A 14,624-nucleotide genomic window follows, 5' to 3' on the forward strand; every position below is an offset into this window, starting at 1 on the left:
CTAGTTAAAGCATGGAGATGGGATTGGTTCCACGGTTCCACTCAGGATTCATGTAGGCCCTTTTCTGACGCACATGCACATACTCTGATTTAGATCTGGAACTGACTGCATCTCCCTGGAATTCTTTGGGCCAAAGTGACCCATAGTCTCAGACTGGTCAGTTGAATTCATGTTTATCATACACCTATCCTATTGCTAGGAGCTTTCATACACTTTATATCATTTACTCCTTAACAATTTTGTGAGGTGTAGTTACCCCTATTTCAAGAATTAGGAAGTTCAGTAGCATAGAAGCCGCCCAGCTAGAATGTGGTAGAGCTAGGGTTTGAGAGGCAGACCATCCTGTTGTCATTCATTCTTGATGTGAGTCTTCCCCAGTGGTGTGGAATGCAGTCAGCAGTCTTGTATATCATGATTGGTGTTCATATTAAGCATTCACTGGATGACTGTTACCCTTGGGACTTTATGATATGATTTTTCTCTAGCATTAAGTCTTTTTTGCTGTAAACCCCTAAGTTCTCCCCTAAAATATGGGAGTAGTCATCCTGAAGTTCCTGCATAAAATACCTCCATCTAATTTAGAATTGCATGTGGTTCACAATGTGAGTTGCGTAGCTTCCCAGCCTACACGCTTTAGAATGGCCACTTTTTACTATCAAGTAAATGGTTGTCACTTTTTAAATTTTGTACAAAGCACTTGGACTCTGGAGACACATAGAGCTTAGTGCCCATTTATTATCAACATGACTCCATAAAATCACTTAATTTCTCCAATCTTACTTTGCTCGCCTATAAGGTGAATCTATACCTACCTCAAGGTAACTATAGGATTAGAGATAATCTTATACTATGTAGTGGTTGGTCAACAAGTGCTAATTATTACCAATTTCAAAACAATTCCTTGGGCTTAAATCTTACCCATGTAAGAAAAATGAGATGTCATACTGCATTAAGTTTTAATTTAGAGTGCCCACTTTACTTATAGACAGTACATCCAACTATCAAAACTGATGTTACATCAAAGTAAGGAGGAGTGCTGTTGGGCTTAATGCTTCAGTGCATATCTTTGTGGTTCTGCTCACTTGTAAAATTCATGACTGATCCATCAGGACATCTCTGTTTTAGATGAGCTGTATCATTCTACATGCATACAGAATACATGTGTTGCAATCTTGTTTCAGCAAGTTCAGACATCAGAGGGTGCCTTGATTAATGAAAAAATAAACAGGTCTCCCGCAGCAAAGAAGCCTCTCCCAGTGATATATGGGGTGCCTAGGCAATAGTCACGCCTGCAGTTTGAGCCCATCTGTTTTCTCTGTTCTCCTCTGAGTACTGTCCCCTTGTGGTTTGCATCATTCCCTGAGACCAGCCAACTCCAACCTTTCTCAGTTCACTCATTCAATAGCTGTCTTATTTAAACATACTCCTCTTTTGGTGCCAGATGTGAAGTTTCAAGGCAGCAGAGGCCAGGCTGGCTAGTGCTGTGACACCTGCTTTAGCAAGCAAGCCAGTCAGCTGCTGCTTCTGATGATGTTGGCCCTCTTTCATGGACAGCATGAGGGTTTTACCCCACCAAGTGCATACACAGGCAGCTGAGGGAGCCTCATAAATTATAGTTTTGTTTGTTTACTTCAGGCAGACAGAGTGGTGTAGTGGAAAGAGCCCTGCACTTGGAAGCAGAAAGCAGGGGTTTGAGTGCTTGCTGGTTATATGACTTATCCACAGGGCATCTTTTTCTTCATAGCACTTATCATTTTCTTAGCTATTATTTCTCTATTTGCTTATTGGCCATCTCCTCCACCACCATATAATTTCTATGAAGACAGGGATTATTTTGTCCATCATTCTATCTCCAGCACCTAGGACAGTACCTGGAATAAAGTGAGCTCTTAGAAAATATTTAGAGAATGAATGAAGTCTAAAACTGCTTCTTCCACTCACTAGCTATGTGATTTGGGAAGGTCATTAAACTTTTTCTGGGCTTCATTTTGTTGACTCTAACATGAAGGCATTAGATCTCTACTGATGCTCTAAGATTTTAAGCATTTATTCATTTAACAAATTATCTTGTGTCTCTGTGCTGGGCACTCTGCCAAGCCTTAAAAATACAGTTATTATGTTGTATGCTTGTATGGAAATGTCACAGTGATACCCATTAATATGTATAATTAATGAGTTAATATTTTAAAATGTACTGTTACAAACAGGTCAGAAGCAGGACATGCCTTCTTGGAGTTTTGAGAGAGAGGCAACCAAATAAATTGCATAAATAAGTATTGAATGACCATTATGAGAAACCTTACAGGGTACTTAACTCTACAGAGCACTATGAGAGAATCTAATGGGAGATCTAACCACTTTGGAAATTGTTGGTGAATATTTCCTGGTGAAAATGGCATTTAAGTTCAGACTTGGCAGATCATTAGGTGTTGGTCAGGCAAAGAATTTCAGGCAGAGGAACAGTGTATGTGAGGTAGGTATGTGTTTGGAGCACAGTGACCAACAGGGAGGTTGTGTGGAAGATGAGGCCAGAGATAGGCTAGGCTAAAGTGCTCACTCAGAGCCTTGTAGGCTCTGGTTAGGAATTGTTATTCTTAAGACAAAGGGGAGTCATTGAAGACAATTCCTATCATTATGGAAACCTCACTATTACAGACATAAGGGGGAGCTGGACCATTCTTTAATGCCTGTTAAAGGTAGGTAGAGCAGAGATTGCCCTGACTGTCCTTACATGAAAATAGCCCCAGGGAAGGTGGGTGACTTACCAAAACTGCTGAGTAAGTAATGGTAGAATTTGACCCCTAAAACTTTAGTCCTCTTCTCTCAGTACTCAATCACACTGTGGAGTTGAGAACTTCTTTTTCCCTTCAAATCCTTCAGATGGCTAAATTTTGAACCTAAATGCCTTGTAATAGTAACTCTTCTGAAAACAATGTCTTCTAAGCAACTTGTAAGCAAATATGACAGAGACAGATTTTTCCTGAGCAGGATGCTCACCTTTTGGTAAGTACAACCAAATCTTTGCAGCATGTTAGATTATTCTTAGGATAGATTCTTAGAAATAGAATTACTATGTCAAAGGATATACATTTTAAAGAAACTCTTGATACCTGTTGCCAAATTGCCCTCCAAAAGGTTGTATCCGTTTTTATGCTCATCATCAGCACATAAGAATGATTTTTCTCACTGTTTTGAGTAATAGAGACCAAATCTAATTTAAGGAAAACTGAATAGTTCTGAGTTTCTGATCATACTTATTTTGTTCATTTAGAGCTAGGAAATACCAGGCTCGACAATTTTAATTGAAGAAAGAAGATGGAGTTCTAGAGATAGTGCCCAAGGGAGGCAGGAATCTCACCGAGGGATAGGAGGAAGCAGAAAGGTACATGACTCTCATGGGGGTCTGGTTGTTCACTGGTGGGGAGGCATCTTGGGTGTGCAGATGCTGCCACTCAGACTTCATGTGCTTCCTAGAGACTTAAGCAAGGCCTATAAAGCTGTTAAAACTTATAAATTGGGGGCCTTAAAAGTACCTAAGAAGTAAGAAAACTCAGGACTGGGGCTGTAGCTCAGTGGTTGAGTGCTTGCCTAGCACTTTGAAGCACTGGGTTCGATCCTCAGCACCACATAAAAATAAATAAATAAAATAAAGGTGTTGTATCTATCTACGGCTAAAAAACATGTTTTTTTAAAAAAAAAGTAGTAGTAAGAAAATTTCTCCAGCAGAAGCCGAGGTGGGGAAAATAGTGGCAAATCATCGCTTCCATCGGGGTTGAGAGTATTAGCATGACAGTAGAGTAATAACACAACAGCAGCAGATGTGGGGACGCAATCTTGGTGATTGTTACCCTCACATGTGACTCTGTCCCCAGAACTGAAGAGTGGACACTGTAACTGTTTTCAGTGTTTTGTTGTTAATTCAGCACTATTTAATGTACTAGGAAGTGTGAAGTGAGGATTAGGACAATATGGTTCATGTTCCCACAAAGTATTTGATCTAAATGAGGCTTACCTATAGGTAAATAAGTAATTGCACTAAATTAAAAGACGGGCTATGAGAGGAGAAATATGGGGTCTTGTGGAAACATGTAGCAGGCCCAACTCCAGGCTTTGTGAGTGTGGTAAGGCAAGAGCTTAAACCCCAGAGGACAGTGACTATACATATTGTATTCACTGCTGTATCCAAAGGACGTTGACACATGGTGGCATTTCCATAAACATTTGATGAATGAATGAACAAAAGAATGAATGAATAAAGTGATATCTAAATTGTTAGGCCAAGTTGAGGATAGGAAGAATGTCCCATACAGAGATAAAGGCAGTGTAAAGATCTGAATAGATTAAGAACAGTTCATTGTGGCTGAAGTAAAATCAAAGAAGCTCAGGGTGGCAAGATTCAAGGCTGAAGAGTTAGAAGGAGGTCAGGTCATGGTGGGTCTTGCAGCGAGTTTGGATTCTGTCTTAAGGAATATAAGAAATCAGGGACAGGTATTAAGCAGGCTATGTAGTCAAATGATAGAGATAATAGTAGTTATCTGTATACTGAGATTTTACATATTCTTTCTGAGTTCATAACAACCTTGTGAGGCATATATTATTCCCTACTTTACACACAAGATTATGAGACTTACGTAGGATCAAATAACACATCTGGGATTGGAATCCAGGCCTCTTCAGACTCGAGCCATGTATTCTTTGGACTACCTCCCATTGCCTCCACTGTGCTCTATTCTCTTGCTTTCATTTCTTGTTATAGTCAGTGGCCTTTACCTTGTTCTTGACTTTAGAATAGCACCTGTTAACCAGGCACTTCAGCAGCTGGTCAGGGCAACCCAAAGCCCACAGACTGTGCCATTATGGCTCCATTTTTTGCTATGGGATGGTGAAAAAGCTTGTGACTAGGTATGATTCCTCACCTGACTGTCATCTCCTATTACCCTTTTTAATCACCTCTGCCCAGTGTAGATCTTAACATAATGTAGCAATCTACAACAATTATTTATGAAATTTCAGTGGTATTCCAGGCACTCAGTTCAGGAATTCATAGTATTTATTTTCATTTTAGTAATATTTTAAAATAGGTGTTATCAGCCTGATTTTGACCTGAAAAAAATTGAGGCTTATGAAGGTTAAGTGACTTGCTCAAGATCACACAGTTTAAAATGATTTTAACTAGAGGAATATTTGCTTCTGGTCATATAGAGTAATTAGTACTGATTTAACCCTTTTATCCCCCACCACCCTGCACACAAGTAACTATAAAAATGAACATAACATATTTAAAAATTGTTTTCAGTCATGGAACAACAGGCAGAATAGAAATATAATCCATAATAGAAGGGGGAAAATGTGCTGCACCTCATTACAACCTGATTTGGAGGCATTTTCTGACTCACTAAAGAAGAGACCAAAAAGAACATGAGAGTTTTGCTGAGATGGGGGTTCAGGGCTACTGAGGCAACTGAAACTTGTGAGACAGGGTTTAAGAGAATATGGAGCTACACAGAAAAGGAGTTCTAGCCAGCTACAGTGGCTCACGCCAAAAAGACAAAAAAAAAAAAAAATCAATGGAACACAATAGATAGCCCAGAAAATAGGCCCACATTAGCCAACTGATCATCAACAAAGGAGCAAAGGCAGTACAATGGAGGATAGATTAACTTTTTAACAAATGGTGCTGGAACAACTGGACATCCACAAGCAAAAATATGAATCTAGATGCAGACCTTACATATTTTACCAAAAGTAACTTAGAATGGATCATATACCTAAATGTAAAACATAAAACTAGAAAACTCCTAGAAAATAACATATGATAGGAGAAAACCTATGACCTTGGGTTTCAGTGGTGACATTTTAGATACAACACCAAAGGTTGTGATCCTTGAAAGACAGAATGGATAAATTGGACTTTGTTAAAGGTCAAAACTTCTGCTCTGGAAATGACTCTATTAAAACAAACGAGAAGAAAAGCCACAGAAATATTTGTAAAAGACATTTGATAAATGGTTATTATGCAAAATGTACAAAGAATTTTGAAATTCAAAAAAAACACTGATTTTTTTTTAAATGGAGAAAAGACTTCAGAGAAGACATACAGATGGCAAATAAGCATATAAAAAAAATGCTCAATAACATTTGTCACTGGGGCATTGCAAATTGAAATAACAGTAAGGTACCATTACACACCTATTAGAATGGCCAAAATCCAGAACACTGACGATACCAGTACTGGCAAGGATGTAGAATTTTCATTCATTACTAGTGGAATGCAAAATGTTACAACCACTGGGAGGGGAGATGGATGGTTTCTTACAAAATTGAACATACTCTTACCATACAATTAATCACATCCCTAAGTATTCAAGGGAGTTAAAAACATCCACATAAAACTTACATACAGATATTTATAGCACCTTTATTCATAGTTGCTGTTATTTCAAAATAAGATATCCTTTAGGGCTGGGATCGTGGCTCAGTGGCAGAGTGCTTACCTCAAACATGTGAGACATTAGGTTCGATCCTAAGCACCACATAAAATGAATAAATAAAGGTATTGTGTCCAAAAAGTAAATTAATACTAGAAAAAAAATATCCTTGTCAGTAAATGAATGAACTGTGGTACATCCTCATAATGGAATATTATTTCACACTAAAAAGAAATGTGCTATCAAGTTTGAAAAGACAGGATATTTAAATGCACCACAAGTACTCCTTGACTCACAATGGGTATACATCTGAATAAACTCATCTCAAGGTGAAAATTTCCTAAGTTGAAAATGAACTTAACTTACCAAACATAACTTAGTCTACCATAAACATGCTCAGAAATTTTACATTAGTCTACAGTTGGGCAAAGTCTTGAAGTTGAAAAATCCTAAATCAGACCATTATAAGTTGGCGACAGTCTGTTACTAAGTAAAAGAGGCAACATATGTATGGCTCCACCTTTATGACTTTCTGGAAAAAGCAGACCTAGAAACAGTGAAAGGATCGTTGATTCTCAAGGGTTAGGAGGGTGGGAGGGACAAATAGGTGAAGTACAGAGGATCTTTAGGGGTGTGAAATTATTCTCTCTGATACTGTGATGGCAGATACATGCCATCGCACATTTGTCCAAACCCATAGAACATATAGAACCAAGAATGATCCCTAATGTAAACCATGGACTGTGGGTAATAATATGTCAGGGTATGCTCACTAACTGTAACAAGTACGCTATGCTGGTGCAGAATTTTTATAATGGGGTGGGCATGAGAGTATATGGGAAATCTTTGTACTACATGTTTAGTTTCTAGGAACCTAAAACTGATCTAAAATATATTTTTAAAAAATTAGTGGTTAAAATTAACAGCAAATTAGACAGTAAGAAGAAAAGATTAGTGAATTTGAAGACAGAAGTAAGAATTAATCAAAACTAAATCACAGGACTGGAGATACAGCTCAGTTCATATAGTGCTTGCCTGTCAAGCACAAGGCCCCAGTACCAAAAAAAAAAAAAAAAGCTAAATGATAGGAACTGGGTACCGTGGTTTACGTCTATAATCTCAGCAGATCAGGAGGCTTAGGCAGGAAAATTGCAAGTTCAAAATCAGCCTCAACAACTTAGTGAGGCCCTAAGCAACTTAGTGAGACCCTGTCTCAAAATATAAAGGACTAGGGATATGGCTCAGTGACGAAGTGCCCCTGGGCTCAATCCCTGGTACCAAAAACAAAACAAAACTAATCAGAGGAACAAAAAGTCCTAAAAAATAGTAAAGTCTCAGAATCTTCTGTGACAAAATGAAGTTTCAGATGAAGAGAGGGAGATTGTGATAAATTTATGTATTTGGAGAAATGATGACTGAAAAACTTCCAAATTTAATGGAAATTGTAAACTCATAGATCCAAGAAGCCCCCTGGGCAGAATGAAACAAACAAACAAAAAACCATACTGAGGTATAGCAAAGTAATTTTTCTACAAATGATAGAGAATATCATTAAAGCAGCCACAGGACAAAAATCATTAATGCAGGAGAACAACATTGAATTCTCAGGGACTACTTAGAACCAATGCAAACTAGAAGATAATAGACATAATTAACATGATGAAAGAAAAGAATTCTAATTCTATAATTCTATTTTCAGATAAAATAACCCTAAAAAATTAAAGCAAAATAGGACATTTTAGACAAACAGAAGCAGAGAGAATTTGTCACTTGTAGAGCTCTAAAGAATGCTGAAGGAAAATAATTCCAGATGGAGACCCAGATTTACATGAATGAATGGAGAGTATGGGCAATTATTAAAGAGTTTCTTTCTCTGATCACGTGGCCGGTTGTTCAAGATGGCGCCTCAGAAAGACAAGAAGCTTAAGAGAACAACCCCCAAGTTTAATTTGGACCTCATTCATCCTGTAGAAGATGGGATTTTTGATTCTGGAAATTTTGGTACCTTCCCTAGTGAATATCTAGGGTTTTCTTCCCTAGTTTTGCATTTTCTCTATTTTAAAATAGGAGCAGTTTCTGAGGGAGAAGGTTAAAGTCAATGGGAAAACTGGAAATCCTGGGAACATTGTTACATTGAATGATTCAAGAATAAAATCACAGTTGTTTTTGAGAAACAGTTCTCTAAGAGGTATTTGAAATATCTTACCAAGAAATACCTTAAGAATAATCTTCGTGATTGGCTTCATGTGGTTGCATCTGACAAGGAGACTTACGAACTTCGTTATTTCCAAATTAGTCAAGATGAAGATGAGTCAGAGTCTGAGGACTAACTGGTCACCCTTCTTAGGGCTTTTCTTTTTAATAAAATAAATGAAACATATATGAAAAAGAAATGTATTAACGATGAACTATCAGTGAATAAAAAAGTTGTTCTCAAAAAAAAAAAAAAAAAAAGACTTTCTTGATCATTTTGTTAAAATAGCTCAGTCAGTTAGGGCATAAAGATACTCTAGAAGAAACATCATGGCTGCCCAAGTAGAACCCAAAGTTCACATCAAACCTAAATGGTTGGTGATGGTGGTACTAGAGAAATTACACAACACCCAAATCTCAAATCTCAAATAAATTTGAGAGGCATGTAGCCATTCTGGTTGTTATGTTCCACTCCAATAGAGGATTTAAGTTCAACATAAGATACAGAGGAAAATTTTCATCCAAGAATTGGCTATTATATCTAAGCCCAGAATGCTATTATAATGCTTGATGTGACATCCAGAGTTACTTGCAAGATAGTGCCTAACTGGCATGAGATCTGTTACAAATATGTGAAAACATCCCAGTCCTGTTGTGTGGCAACAAAGTATATTTTAAGGACAAGAAAGTGAAAGCAAATATTGTCTTCCACCAAAAAGAAGAGCCTTTGACACTATGGCATTTCTGCCAAGAGTAACTGCAATTTTGAAAAGTTGTAGTTTTCAGATACAACTTTGAAAAGGCTTTCTAGAAAATACTAGAGCCTGGTACAATGGTGCACACCTGTAATCTGGGAGACTGAGGCAGGAGGATCATCAGTTTGAGGCTAGCAAGGATAACTTAGTGAGACCCTGTTTCAAAATTTAAAAAATAATAATAAATAAAAAGGGTAGAGAACCCATGGGTTCGATCCCCAGTACCACAAAAAGAAAAGGGAAAAATAAAAGAGAATACCTCTGGAGATCCTAACATGGAGTTTGTTGCCATGCCTACTCTTGCCCTGTCAGGGGTTGCCATGGATGCAGCTTTGGCAGCACAATATGAGCATAACTTGGAGATTGCTCAGATAACTGCTCTCCTGGATGAGGACAATGACCTGTGAGAAAAGGAGGCTGGAGCCCAGCATCAGAAGTCTAGTGTTACAGGCAATCATGCTGTGCTCTCAGTGGTGCCGCATGTTTGACATTAGCTAAATGGAACATGAGTTTCACCTTTGGGATGCTGAAGGAACTGAATAGGCTTTGGAGTGCATGTGGCAGTTTAAAACAAAACAAAACAAAAAAAAAAACTTCATTTTTTGGATATATATATTTAGCTGTTTTGGAATGTAGTTGTTTCCTCTTTTCCATTTAAACTATTAGGGTTGGGTGTAGCTCCATGTAAGAGTGCTTTTCTAACATGCATGAGGCCCTGGGTTCAATCCCCAGCACTGAAAATAAGGAAAGTGTTATAAGTTACGTATGCATATTGTAACTCAGAGAAATCACTAAAAACAATAAAATGCAAAAATATAGCTAATTTAACCAATCATGAAGATGAAGTGGAATACTAAAAAATACTCAAACTAAAGAAAGTTGGAGGGGCTGGGGTTGTTCCTCTGTGGTAGAGCACTTGCCTAGCATGTGTGAGGCACTGGTACTAAGGTTCGATCCTTAGTACCACATAAAAATAAATAAATAAAGGCATTGTGTCCATTTACAACTAAAAAAATATTTAAAAAAAAAGGAAATTGGAAAAGAAGAAAAAAGAACAAAGAATAGATGGGACAAGTAAAAAGCAATAGAAAATTAGTAGACTTAAACATAACCATATTAACATTAAATGTAAAGAGACTGGGCCAAATGTGGTGGCTTGGGTCTCTAATTCCAGCTACGTGGGAGGCTGAGGCAGGAGGGTTGCAATGTCAAGGTCAGCCCTGGCTCAAAATGAGAGCTAAGAAGGTCTGGTGATGTGGCTCAGTGGTAGAGGGCTTGCCTAATATGTGAGGCAGTAGGCTCAATCCCCAGTACTGAAATGAAATAAATCAAATAAATGGACTGAATTCTCAAAGGCAGGAGTTTTCAGACCAGATTAAAAACAAACAAAAAACTAGACACAAACATATGCTGCTCACAGGAGAGCATGTTAAACAGAAAGATTCAGGTAGATTAAAAGTTCCGGGATAGCCAGGCATTGTGGCACAGGACTGTAATCCCAGTGATTTGGGAGACTGAGACAGTAGAATGTGAAGTTCAAGCAACTTATCAAGCAACTTAGCAAGAACCTGTCTCAAAAAATAGAAAGGGCTAAGTATGTAGCTCAGTGGTAAAGTGCCCTTGGGTTTAATCCCAGTTCCAAAAAGAAGAGGAGGGGAATAAAAAAGTTCTAAGATAGCTGACACAAGCCTATAATCCCAGTACTTGGGAGGCTAAGGCAAGAGGATCGCAAGTTTGAGGATGGCCTCAGCAGTTTAGCAAGGTCCTGTCTTAAAAGGGTTCGGAGTGTGATTCAGTGGTAGAGAGCCTTTGTTTGAGTTTGATCCCTAGTAATATACACACGCACACAGTCCTGGGATAGAAAAAGATAGACTATGCAAACATAAATCATAAGAAATCTGGAATGGCTATATTAATATCAGATGACGTAGACTCCAGGACAAGGAGTATTTCCAGATGTAAAGACATCTTTCTTAGTAAGAGGAGGACTGATTCATCAAAAGATATAACACCCTCAAATGTGCACACACTTAGTAACATAAACTAAAAACTGACAACTGAAAAAAAAAGTAAAGTTCACAATTTAGGAGGCTTTAGAGTGATGGGAGCAGGACTACTGGGGTTGAGTAAGGAGCTAGGAAAATCCTCATTTAAAAAAAAATCAAAATGTTAAAACTGGAAAAAAGAATTGACCAAAGACTTACAATAAATTAAAACACTTTCATGAAAAACTACTGACTTCAGGTAAGAACAGTGGGAGTCTGTGGTATTTTAACCTGGGGCTTCTTCCAACTCTCCTCTACTCCCCCTCACCCTGCTCCAACTCAGACACCATGGTTGTTATTCTACAGGGAAAGAAAACCTGAAGCTCTACTGTGGGAGGGGACTCACTGGATTTGGAGCAGAGCATTGATTGAAACAGCAGCAATCTCAGTGACTAAAAAACCAGGAAGATCTCAAGCTAGCCTGAGGTTAAGGTCCTCATTTGAGCAAGTAAGAGACCAGAGAGATAGAGGGAATAAGATAACTATAGTGGGCCTTGATAAACTTCCACATATCCCTGGCAAGGCATATGTGCAGAAGAGACCAAAGAGTGTCTTGGCTATCCTCATATTACTTGTAGTCTTGAAGCAAACAAGAAGGTGCTTAACGGGCTGGAGTTGTGGTTCAGTGGTAGAGTGCTTGCCTAGCATGTGTGAGGCACTGGGTTCGATCTCAGCACCACATAAATGAATAAAATAAAGGTCTATCAACATCTAAAAATTAAAAAAAAAGAATGTGCCTAACAGAAAGTAAAAGCTGGAACGGACTTACAAACAACCAGAATTTATATGTGTTCCCTCAACCTGTAAATTTGTAACAGAATCATTGCAGAAGGTAGAAGTCCTAGTAGCTCAGGGTGTTTGAGCACATCTACTGACAAATCATTGACTGACTGACTACTAAACAATGCTGACATGGGTATGATCCCTAGGAACAAGGTTTATGATTATGATTATTATTATTTTTGAATAGTATCTAAAATATCCAGTTTTTAACAAAACACTATAAAATATACTCAGTAACTGCAGAATACTTGTTCTATTCAGTTTCACATGGAAGATAAATAATTATTTTTATAAAATTTATGCCTATATATGACAAAAGGAAAACTACAAAATCTAGGAATAGTTGGGCACAGTGGCACACACCTGTAACCCCAGAAACTCCAGAAGCTGAGGCATAGGATTGCAAGTTCTAGGCCAGCCGAAGCAATTTAGTGTGAGACACTGTTTCAAAATAAAATAAATAAAAAGGGATAGGGATGTGGCTTAATATGGTAAAGTGCCCCTGGGTTCAATCCCCAGTAAACAAAAACAATAGCAAAACTGAGAGGAAAATATCCTTAATCTGGTAACTGGAATCTATGAGAAACTGTATTATATTTCATGATGAAATATTCAACATCTTCCCAAAAAGTTTGGGAGCAAGGCAATAATATCTGCTATTATAAATTCATTCAGTATTTTATTATTGGAGGTTGCAGCCAATTTGTTAAGTAAATAAAAACCATATGGGTTGAAAAGGAAGACTTAAAACAATCTTTATTTTCAAAGAACATGATCATTACATAGAATGTCTTAATAAATCCAAAGAAAAAAGAGAGGCCTATTTTAATAATAAGTTATAAGTTATTTTAAAAGTTAATAAAGTGACAGCATACATGGTAAATATACAAGATTCAGTTGTTTCATATACTAGCAATAAACAATTGAAAATGTAAAAAATTAAATAACATAAACACAATATTTAGGGATAACCTTAACAAAATATATATAAGACTTTTACACCAAAAGTTATGAACATTGATGAGAAATTAAAGAAATTAAATTAATGGAAAATATACCATGTTCATGGATTGGAAGAATGCAATTATGATTACCTTAAGTTCTCCCCAAATGGATCAATAGGTTTAAAGAAATATCAACCAATTTCTGGTAGACTTTTTTGTAGAAATCAACAAGTTGAAACTAAAATGTACATGCATACATAAAAGATCTAGAATAAAACAGTCTTGAAATAGGACAGAAGTAGTGAGTTTATCTGATTTCCAAATTTCAAAGAATGCTATAGTAATCAAGATAGAATGATATTAAAGTAAAGATGGAAAAGAATAGATCAGTGGAACTGAATAGTTAGTCCAGAAATAGTGGTTAATTGATTTTTATCCGAAGAGCAAAAGTAGTTCAATATGGAAAGAAAATCTGTTCAACAAATAGTTCTGGAATGACTGGCTATGGAAATATTTTCTAAAAGAGACCATGGAAGGATATTTTCATGATCTTTAGATAGGCAAAGATTCTTAGGACACAGAAAGCAATAACCATAAACAAAAATTATAAAGTAGAATTTTTCAAAATTTGAAGCTTAATTGAAAGCTTCTGCTCATCAAAGATACTGCTAAGAGGAACTCAGTGGTAGAATGCTTGCCTAGCAAGTGTGAGGCAATGGGTTTGATCCTTAGCACCACATAAAAGTAAATAAATAAAACAAAGGTATTGTGTCCATTTACCTAAAAAAAAATAATGCTGCTAAGAAAATGAGTAGGAAACCGTAGACTGGGAGTACATATTCACGATACATATATCTATGTATCTAATTTTTCTACATATATTTTACAAAGAACTTCTATCTAGGATATGTAAATAACTTCCATAGCTCAATATCAAGAAGGTTTAATTAAAATAAAATTTTCAAATGGACATAAATGTATAAAGGAAGATATACAAATGACTGATAGGCACATGAAAATGTGTTTAATATCATTATTCATCAGCAAAATGTAAATAAAAATGACATTGAGCTATCACAACATGCCCACCAGAATGGCTAAAATTAAAAAGATTGGCAACATCCAATGTGAGGATATGGTGTAATGAAAAAACTAATACATTGCTGGTAGCAGAGTAAAGTGAAGCAACCACTTTGAAAATCAGTCTAGCTGGGTGCTACACTGTAATCCCAGAGGCTCAGGAGGCTGAGGGAGGAGGATCTCAAATTTAAAGCTAGCCTTAGCAACTTGGTGAAGCCCTAAGCAACTTAGCAAGTTCGTGTCCCAATTTAAAAAGTTTTAGAAAGGGCTGGGGATGTGACTCAGTGGTTGAGCACCTCTGACTTCAATCCCTAGTACAAAAAAAAAAAAAAAAAAATCCATCTATAACTTTCTCATAAAGCTAACATGCACTTACCAAATGACCCAACAATTTAA

The 14,624-nt window shown here is 37.1% G+C and overlaps 2 protein-coding genes and 1 pseudogene across 5 annotated transcripts in view; all 3 read left to right on the plus strand.

Annotated features, from left to right (window-relative positions):
- Positions 1 to 14,624, plus strand: part of Pold3 (DNA polymerase delta 3, accessory subunit) — a 101,859-nt gene that overhangs the window by 49,921 nt on the left and 37,314 nt on the right. For 2 of the 4 annotated variants that reach the window (XR_007103908.1, XR_007103909.1), the window contains exon 13: positions 3,272 to 3,382. The exons of 1 other annotated variant lie outside the window; for it this stretch is intronic. The gene's annotated coding sequence lies outside the window, so the exon portion shown is untranslated. Of the gene's footprint in view, positions 1 to 3,271; positions 5,565 to 14,624 lie in introns of those variants that run through there. One more of the 4 variants, XR_007103907.1, reaches the window with a different exon arrangement.
- On the plus strand, positions 8,327 to 8,758 carry LOC124959593 (60S ribosomal protein L22-like 1). Its single transcript, XM_047517993.1, has 2 exons — positions 8,327 to 8,429; positions 8,589 to 8,758. The coding sequence occupies exons 1-2, from the start codon at positions 8,327 to 8,329 to the stop codon at positions 8,756 to 8,758; spliced, it is 273 nt and encodes a 90-aa protein (XP_047373949.1).
- On the plus strand, positions 8,952 to 10,260 carry LOC124959594 (GTP-binding nuclear protein Ran-like; annotated as a pseudogene).

This window comes from Sciurus carolinensis, chromosome 11 (genome assembly GCF_902686445.1).
Source record: "Sciurus carolinensis chromosome 11, mSciCar1.2, whole genome shotgun sequence".
NCBI lineage: Eukaryota > Metazoa > Chordata > Mammalia > Rodentia > Sciuridae > Sciurus > Sciurus carolinensis.

Bases quoted from the DNA above. Each gene is read 5' to 3' on its own strand.
- LOC124959593 (XM_047517993.1), top strand. From the start codon at position 8,327: ATGGCGCCTCAGAAAGACAAGAAGCTTAAGAGAACAACCCCCAAGTTT. The intron at 8,430-8,588 runs GTACCTTCCCTA...ATAAAATCACAG, and splicing joins TTTTGATTCTGGAAATTTTG to TTGTTTTTGAGAAACAGTTC.